The following is a 19,257-nucleotide window of genomic DNA, read 5'->3' on the forward strand; positions in this document are numbered from 1 at the left end:
ATATTTTCTAAAATGGATTGTATTCTGTACCAGCAACTCATTTCTTTATTCTATTCTGGCTGTCACACTTAAAGATATTATCAAGATGTTTTGCAAAGTTGCAGAGAATTTTTAAAGGGGTCAAAATGTTTTGAAAGAAAATTAGAAACATATTCATTTATTTATTTTTGTTGTAGAAGAGGTATTATGGTATTTTGTAAAGCTCAATAAAGAGAGCTAGGAAACCTGTATGGAATAGGGAAATTCATTTAGAATTATTTTGATAAAAGCTTTGCAGCAATTCGTCCTGACTTTCTGAGAATCAGTCACCTATTCTTGGCTGTTCAATGCATGGCTACCACCTGTTTGGAATGTTGTAGACGAGATTCTTCTACTAAGTAAAATAAACAGTGTCCAGCTCAAACTTAATGTCTCTTAATAGTCTAAAATTCTATGAGTTGCCATAAATCCAACAATGTTCCAGCAGTTGTAAGACTGTGGAAATTAGACAGGAAGTTAATAAGTAGCCTAAGCCAGGTACCGCCAGGCAGTAAGTGTTTTTGGAGCTACAGATTAGAATACAGGGAATACCACTGAGCTGCCCACAGTAGGAGCTTGAGGGAAAATAAATCTCAGGTCTCGATGCAAAAATGCCATAGGAACAACAAGGAAGATGAGAGTTATCTGGGGAGCTTGAACATATGCAGAAGGAAATCACAATTCAAGGAGAAAAAATTAAGAGAAGCCAAAATATTTTGTTCCTTGGTAAGTAAACCCAGAATAAAATTTCCTTATCTTGTGTTTCAATGAAATAATATTGATATTCACTTGAAAAATATTTTATACTCAACATTTTCACATTCTTTTGATCTTTATTCCTATACTTTTCATGATCAAGTTATATAAATTGTAAAAAAAAGTCAATGTTGTGGAATAAAGATACACTGTATCTCATAACAAATTCCGTACCCACAAAAGCAGTGCAAATGTATGTACGAAATTTGTATTATGTATTTTTAGCACATATTTTTGGGAGCACATTATTCTTTTCTATGAATCATAAAATACTACAGATAGCATATATATACAATACATATAAAATTCTATATAAATACATATAGATTATATGAATACATACATTTATATAAAAATAATTTATATTATATACATATATTTATATATATAAATATTTGCTGTAAAATTATAAATGGTAACTTGATAAGCTTTGCTTTTATTGTTGCATATTTTTATTTTAACAGATGAGTAGACATCACACTCAGGGAATTTATTTTGAAAGAAGAACAGCAAAATGCTACCACCAAATTATCATACATATGTATAAACACACACACACACACACACACACACTCCCACACACACACTCTTACACTGTGTTTCCTTCATTCCTTATTCGGTCAATAAAGCACGAATTTCTGGCCACTAGATACATTCAATTAAATATTTCTGAAGTCTTGCTATGTGGAAAGCATTGTGATAGATGCTGTAAATAGATAAATGCAGAAAAGACTGCCTTGCAGGGGCACAAACTCTTTTGAGATAGAGACATATACAAAAATAATTAAGGTAACCCAAACAGTGGAAAGCAGATAATCAATATAAACCACACACTGTATATCTCTGTGTTTCTTGGTAGATGGCAAACTCCTAGGAGGTAGAGATTTGTGATGAATATATGTATTCTGAAAGTAGGTACCCCTCAGCATTGTGAATAAATGCATAATCAAATAAAATCAATTATTATGAAGCTAACATATTTGCCCATCTCAACAAACCGAAACAAAAACAACGAGAATAAAAATTGGTAAATAAGAACTCAGTTTATATTAAAGCAATTAGCTTTTACTTTGCAGATAACGTTTAAAGAATGCTGTTTCTCTCACATTCAAAGAACCAATCTGGGCATCTTATAATTAATGCAATATTTATTGAATCCCTACTGTTCATTGATTTATTTATTCAACACATATTTGTTGAACACTGTATTAGTTTCCTGTGGCTGCTAGAACAAATTACCAGAAACTTGGTTGCTTAAAAAGCATACATTTATTCTCCCGCAGTTCAGGAGGTCAGAAGTCTGAAGTCAGTTTAACTGGGCTGAAATTGAGGTATTATCATGGTCACTCTCCCTTCTGAAGGTTTTTCTTGCCTTTTCTGGCTTTTAGAGCTTGAATGAAATGCTTGCATTCCTTTACTTTTGGTCCCTAGTCTGATCTTCAAAGCCAGCAGCCTAGCATTTTGTTTCAGTAGTCCCATTGCCTTCTTCTGTGTCAAATCTCCCTTTGCCTCCCTGTTATAAAGACATGTGTGATTATATTTAGGGCCCATCAAGACAACTCTCATCTCAAGATCCTTCCTCACACCTGCAAAGTCCCTTTTGCCATCTGAATTATTATTCACTGGTTCAGAGGATTAGGACCTCTGTATCTTTGGGAATTATTATCATCCTACTATAAGCACCTACTATGTGTTGGGAGTTGGAGCCCCAGCTCTGAATTAGACTATCTCTGGAACTGCCTTCATGGAACCTGGCATTACAGGGTGTATAAAAGATGTACACAACACAGGCCTGCTATTTAATTGGGTTCTCTAACAGAAAAATGTTTATCAGTGAGTAAATGCATGTTTTTTTCTTTTTCTCTTTTAACAAGAGAAATTGCCAGCTACTTCTTTGAGTAAGCAGGCACAGAAAATCACCTTGTAGCTGATACTGTTGAGAAGAATTACTGTGGTCTCTCTCATATAAACAGAAGACAAGTGAGCTCATCTATTTTGAGAAACAAGGCATTTTTTTTTCTTTTACTGGCTTTTGCAAACTGCTTCTTTTTGCATGGCAGGAGAAGGTGGTATTATGGCAGGAGAAAGATTAGGTTGGTTTGGTTAAAGAACCCATGGCATCCTACGAAGGAAGAAACTCAAACCTAATACCTTAGGAAATTCTCTGTGAAACCTGGAGTTTGAGTGATGCAACATTTGGGGAGTGGCTGATTGTAGTATGACAGTAATGCTCAATCATAAAACATAGGACTTCCTTCCTTCAACACACTGAGAGGCCCTATATCAACTGGTGGAGTCATTTCTGAACTCAGGAACTGCTACATCTCCCTGTTTCCTCTGGTTTCCACTAAAGACATGCATCTGCCTTAGCTGCCACCATGCCTGTTTGCAGAATAGGGTTTCCTTCAGGATAGGGTTTCCTTAAGGAGAAATGTTCCATATCTAGTCAATCAATGCATTAGCATCTAACAGCACCATTCAACCAGAGGTGAACTTTCTGCCTTCTTTATTTGGGAAGGCAGAACGCTCTCCCATCTCCGTCACTCAGGAGGGCCATGACCTGGGCAAGTACTTGGATCAGAGAATGAGAAAAACTTTCACCAAAGGGGCTTGGCCTGTTTAGTTAGAAGTTACCTACACTGAGTTTAATTCTGGGTTATGTACATCAATTCTTAGAAGAGCCTTATCTAATGCATCAAGAAGTCACCCTAAAACCTGTGACCACTGCGAGGCCAGTGAATTTTAATCATGACCTACCAAGGAAAGTTTTTTCCTTGGTCTGATAGTAGTTCGTGAATTTATGTGGGATAGAGTTAGAATGGATTCCTTGCTGTCAGGATGCTGGTAGGTATAGTGAAAGGATCAGAGCATTAGGGGAAACAATGAGTTTGGCTCTCTGAATTATCTGCTGCTATAAACTGGTGGAAACTTCAGTGTTTTACTCATGGCACTTATTGGAGTTACATTCTTTGCATTCCAAACTGTGTCAAGGAATACCCTAGTTACACCTTCATAGATACAAGATACGATAAAAAGAACAGAACAATTTAGTTCATTAAGAAATTATTGCTGTTTCATATTACTCCCTATAAATGTATAGGGATTAAAAGAATAAAACAGTAAGTATAAAATAGTAAGGGAGAAAGTAGACTTTATATGGACAGTGAAGTATACTGTGATGGATAATTGGACTATTGTTTGGGGATTTAGTTTATTTTATTTTGTTACTACTTAGAATCTAAAAATCCTTCAGGTTTTGGAAGAATAATGTATTGTGTGTTTTGTGCCCAATTTCCCATTAAAGCCAAAAGTTCTGGGCTCTACTTCAAGGAGGCTAAGGAGGAAAAGACATACAGCCTAGAGTAAGCTAATCAAATGATCTCAATCCAAAATTTGAATCTTGAAGCAATGAGGTAGATAACACAGAGTTGAGAAGTCACTCATAGTGGTGTCAGCAGCATTGAGTTCAGTGTAGCCCTGAAAGCAGCAGTGCCCTAATCTGTACTGTTATATGAGGCTGTGTTCCCAATTTCCTAGCCCCTCTTGTTTCCTATCCATTGCTATTACCTAATGTACTAGCCTTCATCTTCATGCTAAATTCTGTAACTTTTTGCATAGTCTATTTGTTTTTAGGTTTGCCAGATTCAATTTCTATTGCTTACAAAATATATCTCTGATTAATGTAAGTGGAGAGGATATGGACAGAAATTGATTTCTCCTCTTCAGTGAGAGGAGTAATGAGCAAAGGTATAAACGGCATATGGCTAGGAAATACTAATGAAACTTCTAGGACAGGGGAAAAATAGACATGAAATAATCAGGAGACAAACAATAGGGCCCATTGAAATGGAGGCAAGAAAAAGATGGTTGAAGGTATAACTGTTTGCTTAGGTCTGGGAAATACAAAGAAGACTCTTCAATGCTGATGCCAAAAGATAAGATAAATCGCTGCTGCTTTTCTAGTAGCAAGATAGGATTAACCTGAAGGATCTTGTGGGGTGGGGACTATGATTTTAATAAATGCTAATTAGGATAAACCAAAGGCTACTATTAGTTTATTGTGTTAAAATCTTTCCAAACAAGAATTTGACAAAAAAGAAACAAAAATGGGGGATTTTTTTTTTCTCCATTCTTCCTTCTTTGGATCATTTTTGTCTTTGGACTCTCAGTGACTGATTACCCCTGATGCAACACATTTAAAATGTCTATTTACTACACAAATGAATTTATATGCAGTTCTTTTTCTTTCCAAGAAACCATCTATTAGATGAATGGCATATTCTTCTGGTGCTGTATTTTTAATTTAAAAAATACATAAATATGGGCTCATATTAAAAAAAAAAAACACTACAGAGAGTAAAAAAAGAAAATTCTCCTTCATTCCCCTTCCGTTACATCCCTATAGGTAACAATGCATATATCCTTTCAGATATTTTTATATATCATACATGCATATATATATTTAAAAGTTAATATAATGTGAACTTCTCTTGTAAGTATTAACATACTAATCACTTGCTCATTTATCTTGCAGACCTTTCCCATCAGTGCTTATTATTTACTAAATTCTACATTGTTTACATTCAGGAAATTATTGAACTAATTAAAAATATATGTATATATGTATATATGTGAGAGAAAAAATTGGATGTGGCAGTTATTATGGCCATCCCATATTTGAAAATAAAATCAAGATTCAGAATGTAAAAACATTATATATGTGATAATTACAACAAAACATTGCTTACTTTCCAGTGATGTCAAGTAAAAAAAAAAAAAATCTACATAAAAACACTTTGTGAAAAAAAGTGATGTGAAAGAAAAAAAAGAATATTAACATTATTTCTAAGATTGCCATCTCAACATTCCCTGACAATAGCAGGGGATAGGTAGAGCAGTCAGAGTTACAAGATGGGGCACTAGCAGCAATTCTAATCCAGTTTATAAACACCATTGTGCAATGGATAGAGTGTGATGCAATGAGAATCTACTTGCCCTAATTTATTTACACTGGCAGTCATAAAGTACCCAGTTTTTAAGCAAGTAAGCATGCATTAACATATTTATAAAATAAAATCCTCTCCCTCTCATTTGACATCAGAAAATGTATTAATCATTCCCATAAATATATTAGAATAGGAAACAATGATTATCTCAATAGATGCAGAAAAAGCATTTAATCAATTAAACTGTCACTCATGGTTAAAAAAAAGCAAACAACAATACATTATGAACTGGAAACAGAACACTTAATAATCTTGATAAAGTATTTACCAAAAACCCACAGCAAACATTGTTATCATTATAAAATGTTAGCAGTATCGCAGGAAAGTGAGGAATGGGACAAGAATGCCATTATTACTTCCATTAAACATTGCACTGGATGCTCTGTTAATAAATTAAAGAAAAAACTGAATAAGTGGTTTGAAAAGAGAGAAAGAAGGGAACCATTATTCTTATTTACAAATGATATGATTACCTATATAGGTCATCCAAAGATGTAACAAGGAAATAAACCAAGCAATCAAAAAAATTCAGCAAAGCTTCTGGAGATAGTATCAAGATATTGAAATTGATGCTCTTTTAATACAATGTTACTAAACAATTAGAAAATAGAGTTTAAAGAGAGAGATCTCTAATTTTAGTAATAAAACTAGGAGGCAATATAATGAAAGATATTCAATAAATTACAAAGCATGGTAGCACATAAAGTACCTGAATAAAATAAATATATCATGTTCATAGATAAGAAGACATTTCACAAAATCTCTAAATTCAATTCTCAAGTTGAATAAAATGTCCAATTAAAATCCAATTTTTTAAATGGATCTTGGCTGGCTCATCCTAAAATTTCAATGAAAGAGTAAAGAGCCAAGTATAGTTAAGGCAATTTTACACCAGAATCATTAGGAGGAGGGGTTTGCAAAATGTTTTAATACATAGAGTTGAGTGCATGGGTGTTCATTATGTTATTATTTGTCCTTTCTGTGTCTAAAATTGCTACAATTAAGCTTTTAAACTTGTAGAAGAAAGAATAGTTTCTGATCTTATGTTGGGAAAAATCTTGTAAGCAAGAAAGCAAAAAGCATAAAATTAAAATGTAAAATATTATTAAATTCCAAAAGCTGTATACTGAAGCATAAAGCTTTTGGCAATCAAGAAACATCATAAAAACTGGAAAGACAGTCCATAAACTAAGAGAAGACATTTGCAACACATGTAACTTACAAGAGAGAATTAAACTAGAAAAAATAAATATTATCTACAAAATAATTTTCAAAAGCAAGCAATTTAATAAAAAATGAGATAAAATTAAGAACAGGCTTTGGCAAAAGGGAAAATGCAAATTAAAAGAGCAATCAGATGCTCTTGTCAGCAAAAACTTAAAAAGTCTAACAATAGCATAAAGGTAACGATGTGCCAGTCTAGTTAATGGGAAATGGACTTGTATACAGACGAATCTCAAAACCTCTCAAAACCTAAATTAGTGAAAAAAGGGGAAAAATGAAGAATGACTCACATGTAAAATATAAAACTAGAAAAATAGTATTTTTAGGGAATCGTACATATGTAACTATTTTCAGAAATACAACTGAATGAGTAATATAAAATTCAGCATAATGGTGAATGGAAGGAAGGAGATGCTTTTAAAGAGGCCTTTCTAGAAGGCTTCAAAAATACTGGCATTTTTCTTTTTTTTCTTAACCTCTGTAGTGGGTACCTGCGCATTTTTCATTCTTCTTTAAGATATGCACATGAGATATACTCATATGTATATTTCTCGATTGGTGTACAAAATCTTTTTAAAGAGAGCCCTTATGAAACTGTTCACATCAGCAAGTTCTAGCTTAAGGACTTCCTGTTACTATGTAACCAAACAAAAGATAGCATTTTCTTGTTTTCTGAAGCTAATGTAAGATGGAAACCTTCAGTTGTAATCCTATTTCAAAAGTTCTTGCTCTTCACATCTGACTTATCCTCAATTATTTCTAGTACTTCAGTACAGATGTGATTTTATAGAGTACATTCGCAAATTAAAAACGCCATCTGCATCTGCCTACCTTGGACTTCCAAGTAAAGTTCTATTTTAAAAAAAATCAAAACAGTTCCTCAACTTAAAAAGTTTGAAAACCAGTGTACTCGTGAAGCACTTGATGGAAGCAACTTCTGAATGTTTCACATAAAAAAAAAAAAGTGTCCTTTGTAACACAGAGCCTCCCAACAGAGCCTCAGAAGACCGTTTCTAAGGGCAGTGAGTTCTACTTGCAGAAATAAGGCAGGAGTGCAGTCTGACTCCAATCCACACGTCTTTCCCCTCTTGCAGAACGCCCCAAAACGCAATTCTCTCTTTCTTCCGCGCCGCTCCCGCCCTAGTCTTAAACCGGCGACCGGAGGCTCCGGAAGACCCCGAGCCCCGCCCGATCCGTGACCCCGCCCCCGCCCCCGCCCCCGCGCCCGCGCCCGTCCCGCCCCTGAAAGCTCCCGGAACGCTGTGCGCACGCCTTCGGGGAGGAGGGGCTGCCTGGGCTCGGGGCGCGGCGGCAGTCAGTTCTATGTTCGCGGTCTCAACCTCTCCTCTGGCCGAGTCCTTGCAAGAAGTAAATTACCCGACCCTGGTGAGTAGCTGCAGGATTCCGACCCCTTAGAGGCGGCGGCGCCAGCAGCGGCGGCGGGCACGAGCTCCACCGCCGGCGCCTGCGCGCTAGCCCGCCAGCCAATCTGGTGGCCGCTTTCCTCCGGGCGCCCTTTGACCCGGCGCCCCTCTAGCAGGCGCTGGTGGCGCCCAGCGGCGAGCCTGTAGCCCCCTCGATTAACCTACGCTGTCACTCTTACGCCTGTTTTAGTCTGCGTTAGTTTTACTGCCTTTTACACTGCTTTATCCCCACCTCACCGGCGGCGTCGTCGCCGCCTCCTCTTTGAAACGGTACCTCCTGTCGCCTCGGATTTTCCTTGTCTCCCTGATAAGTTGGAAATTTCGGGTCGGATGGAAGCCTTTTTCAGCACCTTCTCCTTGTGCCCCCAGGCTGCCTCTGGGCCTTGAGCCGACCGGGAGAGTGGAAGGACCGAGGCCTGCTGGGCTCAGGGTGCAACGGAAAGGTAGCTGTCGCCTCTCTCAGCGCCTCTGGGCATCGGGAGGAGACCGCCGGATGGCGAGGCCGCTAGAGATGGTTTTTCAGTTCACCTGTTAACGTGTTTGGCACTGTCATCTTAGACTCTTAGCCTTTGCTAAGTCTGGGGATGCAACAGTGCTTTATTAGTGTTTTTGTTGTTCCTTTTTCCAAAGAAGCAACTTGAAGTACAAGCAGTTATAACTTTGGTTTTGTTGTTGCAAGACCCTACGGATAAGTGTTAGGAGAAAATGTGGAAGTGCTGTAAAACAACAACAAGGAGGGGATAATGTTGATTATGAACTTGAAAATAAGAAAAATGAGACTGGAATAGGCTGTTCACGTTAAAGTATTGAGGCAGTAGTTTGAAACAAAAATATAAAGTAAAACCTAGATATTGGTGATACTGTGTTACGTTGTTTGCAAATCACTTTCATGACAATACATCTATTTCAGGTGTATCACACCTGAAAAAAACAGGAGTGCTGTGACTTTGTGGATTTTCAGGCTCAATGCAGAAAAACACCCCCCAAAACAAAAAATCACAACAATGAAAACACCATTTCCAGAGCCATTGCAGTTATTCTTGTGATGAATAGTGAATGTATGATCATAAAATAGAATAAGCTGTCTTTAGATTAAGTTTGGGCACAGTTTATGGAGTAGGTAACAGTTAATCATTGTTTATTAGGTACATAATCCTTAATTGAAAACATAACCATATAGCAGCAGCTTTCATCTTATGTCACAAAAATAACTGTGGTGTATCCTCTAAATTTGATTTGTCTAATACCTTGAAGGAAGGCAGAATAGCATGGACAAGAACTTGAGTTCTTGAGCCAGACTCGATCTGCTCCTTGCTAGGTGATTAACCTTGGATTGGTTTCTTGGCCATTTGCTGGCCCAGAGATTTTTGAAAAAGTTACCAACTGCTCAGCTTCATCATTTGTAAAATGAGGTTAAAAAAAATTCTGCGGCCGGGCGCGGTGGCTCACGCCTGTAATCCCAGCACTTGGGAGGCTGAAGCGGGTGGATCATGAGGTCAAGAGATCGAGACCATCCTGGCCAACATGGTGAAACCCTGACTCTACTAAAAATACAAAAATTAGCTGGGCGTCGTAGTGTGCACCTGTAGTCCCAGCTACTCTGGAGGCTGAGGCAGGAGAATCGCTTGAACCCGGGAGGTGGAGGTTGCAGTGAGTGAAGATGGCGCCACTGCACTCCAGCCTGGCAACAGAGTGAGACTCCATCTCAAAAAAAAAACACTAAACCTCACTGAATTTCTGTTAACCAGAGGGTACAAGTGTTTACAATAAAACTGACCTGGGCAAGGATTGAGTTTTGAAACTGATTTTGAAAGTTCCAGATGTGTCTTCTAGTATTGAGTTATATTTATCTCCAGTGGCTTCATACAAAATAAAATTAGAAGAAAGTATATATTTTTTAAAAAGCACCAGAAGTCTGTGTGATTTAATTTAGTTAATAATAATTAAAAGGGAAGTCTTTTTGGCTTTTGTGAGTTACATGATAAAAGCAAATAATTTTTGAAGTACTAATTCATACCACCCTGCTTCTGAATCTCTCGGGGTCTCTTAGCTGGCTGGATATGTCCAATAATTTTTTATTAGACATCACTAAGCTTCAAGTCAGCATTTCAAAGGATTAAAAGCACAAAACTCAAAAAATAGAAGCTATAGGTTCAAAAGAACCTATTGTGTATGAGTAATGTAAACAGCCTTTTGAGGAGAAAACAGATTTTCAGTAGCCAATACTTTGAGTAGGTCCCTGCTTTGGAAACATATATCTGCAATAAACTTCTAATTTTTTCCGTATGGTGACTTATAAAACTTTTCTTTTATTGAAGCTAAATTAGTTCCTCCACCCCTTTCCTGCAAGATCAGACATTTTAGGCATCTCCAGGGTCGTAGTGGTTTTGCAGTGTTGAAGATGATTTTTCTTATTAAATTGGATTTTTAAAATTATTGGATCTTTATCATTCTTTATGTTTAGTATACACTGTAAACTTATCAAGTGTGTGTATGGTCAGTAGTCGTATATACACACACACACACAGATATACGTATGTATATATACGTATATATACACGCGTATATATACGCGTATACACACAGGCGTATACATACACACACGTATATACACACATACATATATACGTGTATACATACGTATGTACATACGTATATATGTATATAGTATATATGTATGTATATATGTGTATATATGTATATATATACGTATATATATATACACTGCCTAAATACATATATATGTATGTATATATACGTGTATATGTATATATATGTGTATATGTATATATACACTGCCTAAATACCAATGAAACAGCAGAGCCAGAAATGAACTTTTTGAAAGCTGAACACTTAATGAACACTATGAAAGATATGTTATACTCTACTAGAATGTGAAGATAAAGACTCCATTTCTGAAACTTAAGGAGCAATCTAGTAGGTGATATAAAGATAAATGCACAGCATGATATAATACATAACAAATGACAATTTGGCTGGGCGCGGTGGCTCACGCCTGTAATCCCAGTACTTTGGGAGGCCGAGGCGGGTGGATCACGAGGTCAGGAGATCAAGACCATCCTGGCTAACACTGTGAAACCCCGTCTCTACTAAAAATACAAAAAATTAGCCAGGCGTGGTGGCAGGCGCCTGTAGTCCCAGCTTCTCGGGAGGTTGAAGCAGGAGAATGGCGTGAACCCTGGAGGCGGAGCTTGCAGTGAGCCGAGATCGCGCCACTGCACTCCAGCCTCAGCAACAGAGTGAGACTCCGTCTCAAAAAAAAAAAAATGACAATTTAAAAAGTAAATACTGTTAACAATAAAATATATGAGGAGTAAGTATTTTTCACTGTGGAATCAGGAGAGGTATCAAGAAGAGGCAGCATTTCAACTTTGACTGGAAGGTGACGGGTATTTCAATAGTTGGTCATATAGAGAATAGGCACTTAGAATAAAATGTGTTATATTTTAATTGCTTGTCGGACACCCATCTTTAATCATCATCATAAGCAATTGCTCATATTTATTTAGTCTTATACTAAGCCACATGATTTTGAGAGTTTTACAATATTAACTAATTTCATCCTGACAAAAATCCTATGAGTGAAGTAATAACTCATTTTATAGGTGAGGAAAGGAACTCAGAAAGATCAGGTCAGTTTTGTAGGTCAGATAACTAAAAAATGGCACAGCTGGAATTTGAGCTCAGGCTTTTGAACTACAGAGCTCATATTTTAAATCTCAATGCCCATCTGTGTTTATTTAGGTTGAGATAACTTAATTGAGATATGGAGGTTGAGCCAGAGCCAGCAGATCATCTCTTAAAATTGAGCTTGTGTGTCATCTATAATGATGTGATAAACAAACATTTTAATTGAATGAATGAAGTAATGTAAAATGAGAAGACAGAGGATCAGCTTAAGAAATTACATTCATAGGCAAGAGAGAAAGAGAAAAAAAAAACAGCTTCCATAAATGGACATTTTGTGCTTTGTATTCATGAGTATATCCAGAAAATGAACCTAAGAAGTTTTTTAAAGTTTCCAATATTTCTTCACTTTTCATTTATTTATAAATTCATTAGTATTTACTGTTTGATTAAAACATTACTGTTTCAAATTGTCTTGCATGATTCACAGAACAGTTTTATCAGTAGGCAAAACAGATACACTCTTTTAAGAAAAGGCTAAGTGACTTACCCAGGATCACACAACTAAGTGTGACTGATTTGAATTTACATCTTCATATTTATTATATATCTTGATCTTTCATGAATCTCACCATTAGCTGAAGTCAACATTTCAAAAATCAATGCCTTACTAATTTATAAATCTGTTAGTTATTTCTCATTTCTCTGTAACTCTTTCAACATTCATTACCATTGTTTTTTTCCTTTATAGAATACCTATCCAAACGTTTTCCTTCTGAAGTATTATGTTCTACTTTTAGAAAACAGAGTAAGAAAATATCACTGTTGTCTCATCCAGATATAACTATTTTACATGTTTAAGTATATTTCTTCTGTGTGTATCTTTAATACAGATGATATGATATTATATATCATAATAGTTGATATAGTACATCCAAAATATTATTTTTGCTTCATGTCTCATCAAAATTTTCCCTTTCTTTAAGCAAAGGGAAATGTTTGTTGTGATGTCAATAATTTGCAAATTTCAGGACAACAAATTACAGTGGCATGCCAAAATGGTTGTATCATCTTTTTTTTTTTTTTTGAGACGGAGTCTTGCTCTGTCGCCCAGGCTGGAGTGCAGTGGCGTGATCTCTGCTCGCTACAAGCTCTGCCTCCCAGGTTCACACCATTCTCCTGCTTCAGCCTCCCGAGTAGCTGGGACTACAGGCGCCCACCACCATGCCTGGCTAATTTTTTGTATTTTTAGTAGAGATGGGGTTTCACTGTGTTAGGCAGGATGGTCTCAATCTCCTGACCTCGTGATCCGCCCGCCTCGGCCTCCCAAAGTGCTGGGATTACAGGTGTGAGCCAGCACGCCCAGCCCATCCTTTTATACCTATTAGTGCAACAGGACTGCCACAACTCACATGTAGAAATTTCACTTCGCAGAGTCATGTAGTGCAGGATTTGAAAGACTTTGTGACTTAGCCCTTTCCAGAAATAAGCAGGTATGTTAACAGCTCACATTCTTCAATTTACTGCTGGGATAAATAGCACAAACAATTTCTGTTTACTTTTCCTGCACATTCACCAAATGGTAATATTTTACCAGATTTGCTTACCATTATACACAAACGCACACACCCTTACTTATATGTTGCATTGTATGTAAGCCATACATTTTATATATAGTGTATGTGTGTGGTGTACATATATGTATGAATATATATTTATGTGTATGTGTGTATCCTGTCTTTAATATATTGTCTCATGCTTCCTCGTGATTAGATCTGGATTAATTTTTAACAAGAGTACCACAGCAGTGATTCTGTGTTTTTCTCAGTACAGCTTCTCTGGAGACTAATGGCCATACTTATTTATCCAAATTAACTGATAAAGTCAATTTTGATCCGTAGTTTAAATTGGTGTTTTGGTAGGTTTTCCACTGTTATTATGTCCCCATTTGTAATTAATTAGATATCTTCTGGAGGAACATTTTGCCAGTATGTATATAGTTATTAAAACAAAATCTCCAGACCTCTCTACCTATTCCTTTACTAAAAGTTCATTTACATAGCTTTTTATTAGAGAGGGAGGGAACTGATGTGATGGAATGCAGGGATGGGGAAGAGTTAAGATACCAGGTGAAGTGTCAGAAAAGATTTAGTAATTAATATTGTTTCCCAAGAGTTTTATAAATGTAAATACATTTAATTATGTATATATAATCATACATAGTTATACATAAATATATATGACATACATGTATCCATGTATAACATAAAATGCACAATATATAAATACACATATATGTGCATGTATGTGTACATATGCACATACACATGTTTATGTATGTACCTGCATGCCTTGATATATTTACAGTATGCATGTCATATATATAGTATACATATATATACATATATAATGTATATATGTACACACACCATATTTACTTAAAGTTTGAAACAGACAAAATACAATTAACTTTAGTTAGATATGCTTGTGTGGTGGGAAAACTATAAAGAAAGAAGAGGTGTAATGGTAAACACAAAATTCAAGCAGTTGCCCTTAGGCAGGGAGAAGGGCAGGACTGGTGATTCAGAGGGAAAGCAAGACGTGGAAAGGAGCTTTTAAGCTGGCAGATTTCTTTTTGAATGTTTACTTTATATGTTTTAAACTAGACATGTCTTTTATACTATTATTTTATATTATTCTTTATATTTTTCACTATTTACAATTAAACAAGATTAACCTTAAAAATAATTCTTATGATTTTAGCTGTTAAATAAATATACTTGGTTAGTTTAGTGTTTCTTAAATACATGTAGAATAATGTTGTGGGAAGTCAGGGACCCTGAACGGAGGGACCGGCTGTAGCTGCAGCAGAGGAACATAAATTGTGAAGATTTCGTGGACATTTATCACTTCCCTAATAATACTCTTATAATTTCTTATGCCTGTCTTACTTTAATCTCTTAATCCTCTTATCTTCATAAACTGAGGATGTATGTCACCTCAGGACCACTATAATTGTGTTAACTGTACAAATTGATTGTAAAACATGTGTTTGAACAATATAAAATCAGTGCACCTTGAAAAGGAACAGAATAACAGCAATTTTTAGGGAACAAGGGAAGACAACCATAAAGTCTGACTGCCTGCGGGGTCGGGCAAAAAGAGCCATATTTTTCTTCTTGCAGAGAGCCTATAAATGGACATGCAAGTAGGAGAGATATCACTAAATTCTTTTCCTTGCAAGAAATATTAATATTAAGACCCTAGGAAAAGAATTGCATTCCTCGGGGGAGGTCTATAAATGGCCGCTCTGGGAGTGTCTGTCCTATGCAGTTGAGATAAGGACTGAGATACACCCTGGTCTCCTCCGGTACCCCACCCTGGTAAATTTGAGGTCAGACCGGTTCTCTGCTCTCGAACCCTGTTTTCTGTTGTTAAAGATGTTTATCAAGACAGTAGGTGCACAGCTGAACATAGACCCTTATCAGTAGTTCTGTTTTACCTTTTCTCCTGTTTCCTCAGAAGCATGTGATCTTTGTTCTCCTTTTTGCCCTTTGAAGTATGTGATCTTGTGACTTACTCCCTGTTCTTGCACCCCCTCCCCTTTTGAAATTCTTAATAAAACTTGCTGGTTTTGTGGCTCAGGTGGGCATCACGGTCCTACCAATATGTGACGTCACCCCCCAGTGGCCCAACTGTAAAATTCCTCTCTTTGTACTCTCTTATTTCTCAGACTGGTCGACATTTATGGAAAACAGAACCTATGTTGAAATATTGGGGGTGGGTTCCCCCGATAGAATAGAAGCAGCAGTTTGTAGGAAGTTTCACTTGTCTGTCTTTTCTATTGGAGTTAAGTCTTTTTTAACTTAATTCTCTAGAATAACAGTACCATATCATAGAACTCATAAAGCAATGTCAGCATTGTGCCAAATACCTTTCTAATAAATTTGTATATAAAAAGACTTGAATATTTCATTCATACGGTGTATATGTACCTATATACTTATACTCATATATATATATATATGCACACACAACAATAATGTCTTTTCTTAATCAGCCAAGAAGCACTGCATTAATATATGTCCATAAACATACTTACTAAAACAAAAACACATATAATACCATTTCAGAAGTTATAAATTACTGTTTATAACGTCTGTTCAGTAAGATTTTCAGAGTCATAAGTTAATTTTATTTTTGGAGACGTTTTCTTGCACTGTCACCCAGGCTGGAGTGCAGTGGCACAATCATGGCTCACTGCAGCCTTGACCTCCTGGGCTCAAGCAATCCACCCGCCTCAGCCTCATGAGTAGCTGGGGAACTACAGGCACACACCACCATGCCTAGCCAATTTTTTAAAAGTTTTTATAGGGATGGGGTCTCCCTGTGGTTGTCCAGGCTGGTCTCAAACTGCTGAACTCAAGTGATCCTCCTGCCTCAGCCTCCCAAAGTGCTGGGATTACAGGCATGAGCCATCATGCCCAGCCTAATGAATTTTTTTAAAAAATTGGGAATATCTTACTTGTGATTATTCTTTTTTTCTCTACTGTCATTTAAAAAATTTTGTCTGATTCTATTTCACTTCAAAATGTTATTTAAAATGTGTAATTTTTCCCTTTTATGAAATTGTTAGTTAAAAAATTTTTGGAAAATCTGCTTAATGACTGGGTTTTTTATACACTAGTAAGTATTTCCTTTTTATTAACTGTGATTTGTAAATTTTACACTTAGATTTAGAAAATTTTAGTTCAGGCCAGGGGTGTGGTGACTGATACCTGTAATCCTAGCAATGTGAGGCTGAGACAGGAGGATCGCTTGAGCCCAAGAGTTCAAGACCAGCCTGGTCAACATAGTGAGACCTTGTCTCTACAGTAAATAAATAAATGATTTTTAAAAAGAATTTTAGTTCACATATATAGAATGTTCCCTTCCTACATTCAGTATACATGTAATCTGTTCAAATAATGAAAAACATATTTTAATTTCTTAAATAAAATTTCCTAAAGGTTCGTCTGACTAAACGTAATTGGCATATACATGGTGATACATCCAAATGAATATTGCCATTTATTCTAGCCATAGACCCTTATTGTAGACATTTATATATTATGATATAATTAATACCTTACTTCACTTTCTTAATTTCACCAGTATATGATGAAATCAGTATTAATTATTCAATGTAATGAAATTTATGGATTTTAGTTTTCATGTTGAATACATTGGAAAATACTGTTGATAACACTTACTAATTATCTTTTTTCAATAAATTGCAGCAAAACACTTACTATTTTGGAGTTTAAAGTATGTCATCATGGCAAAGTTTCGGAGAAGGACTTGCATCATTTTGGCACTTTTTATTCTATTTATTTTCTCTCTGATGATGGGTTTAAAAATGCTGAGACCAAATACAGCTACTTTTGGAGCTCCTTTTGGACTTGACCTTCTTCCAGAACTTCATCAACGAACTATTCATTTAGGGAAAAGTTTTGATTTCCAAAAGAGTGACAGAATCAACAGTGAAACAAATACGAAGAATTTAAAAAGTGTTGAAATCACTATGAAACCTTCCAAAGCCTCTGAACTTAACTTGGATGAACTACCACCTCTGAACAATTATCTACATGTATTTTATTACAGTTGGTATGGAAATCCACAATTTGATGGTAAATATATACATTGGAATCATCCAGTGTTAGAGCATTGGGACCCTAGAATAGCCAAGAATTATCCACAAGGGAGACACAACCCTCCAGATGACATTGGCTCCAGCTTTTATCCTGAATTGGGAAGTTACAGTTCTCGGGATCCTTCTGTCATAGAAACTCACATGAGGCAAATGCGCTCAGCTTCAATTGGTAATTATTGTATATATATATGTGTGTTTATGTCTGTATATATGCATATAAATGATTTTTTGTGTAACTTTAAATTACTAGTTAATTTTCTCATTATTATTAATTATATTGTTAAGCTCATACCTCCAAATTAAACTGTATGTATGATCTTAAACATCCAGGCAACCACCTTTTAACACTGCCCTTAGTGTATATTGTTTAATTTTTAAATTTTGGAGCATTTCTGGATATATTGTTGATTTCTAATTTAATTCACTTTCTCAATTTTATTAAATTATGATTTACATAAAATACAATGAATTTCCCACTTTAAGTTTACAGCTCACTGATGTTACTCAAAAGTATATACCTGTTTGAATACCACCCCAATCAAGAAGTAAAATATTTCTATAGCCCAAAAAGTCTCATCATAATTCCTTTATTCAGGCCTACCTTCTCCCCTACCGCTGAAAACTGTATACATATCAGCTGTATCTGATTTCTATCAGATCTGATTTCTATCACTGGAGAATAGTTGTGAGTGTTCTATTACTTTATGAAAATAGAGTCATTCAGCATTTGTATGTGTGTATGTCTTTTGCTCAGCACAATATTTTGAAATGCACTTAACTATATCAATAGCTTAGTCATTTTTATTGATGAGAAGTCTTCTATTGTTTGATTTTGGCAAATTTGCTTTTATATTCACCTGTTGATAGGTGTTTGGGCTGTTTCAAATTTTAGGCACGTAGCACATAATTTGGTCCTGCTTTTCTGTTTCTTAAAGTTATTCTGTCAGTCTTAATGTCTGTTTATTTCATTTATGTTTAATGTAGTAATGATATGATTTTAAATCTACCATTTTTCTGTTTATTTTCCATTTGTCCCACACGTCTGTTTCTTTTTTCCTTCTTTTTCTTCCTTCTCTTACATTGCATATGTGTATTCTGTTTTATATTTTCTTCTGGCTTATTTTATTCATTTGTTTTATTTATAACTGTACCTTTTTACAATACACCCCTTTAACTTAACTGATTCTTATTGTTGTTCCCACCTCTTCTCATCTTTCTCTTCCCTTTCCTTCTGGCACTCCAATTACATATATTTAGATAGAGCCATATTGTCCCACAGGCGAATTACAGAAAAAATATAACTTGGTGCCTGAAAATTCTTCAGTTTGTTAATATAGTCTTTGTCAAACCTTCCAGTTTCAGTTTCATTTATCTTTTTAGTGCCTCTACCAGTAGAGCTAGAACAAGAAATTGGGTATTCTTACATTTTTCTAGCTCTACATAAAGGCATGAATTCACCATGGAGCTGATATGTATTTAGAGAAACACA

General features: G+C 35.8%; 1 protein-coding gene across 1 annotated transcript in view; it reads left to right on the top strand.

Moving 5' to 3' along the window:
- Window positions 1-8,225: 8,225 nt before the first annotated feature.
- Window positions 8,226-19,257, top strand: part of MANEA (mannosidase endo-alpha) — a 31,888-nt gene continuing 20,856 nt past the window's right edge. The window contains exons 1-2 of the mRNA XM_054492471.2: window positions 8,226-8,390; window positions 17,356-17,937. Coding sequence (XP_054348446.1) covers window positions 17,394-17,937 — 544 coding nt within the window. The 5' untranslated portion in view covers window positions 8,226-8,390; window positions 17,356-17,393. The remainder of the gene's footprint in view (window positions 8,391-17,355; window positions 17,938-19,257) is intronic.

This window comes from Pongo pygmaeus, chromosome 5 (assembly GCF_028885625.2).
Source record: "Pongo pygmaeus isolate AG05252 chromosome 5, NHGRI_mPonPyg2-v2.0_pri, whole genome shotgun sequence".
NCBI classification, from domain to species: Eukaryota; Metazoa; Chordata; class Mammalia; order Primates; family Hominidae; genus Pongo; species Pongo pygmaeus.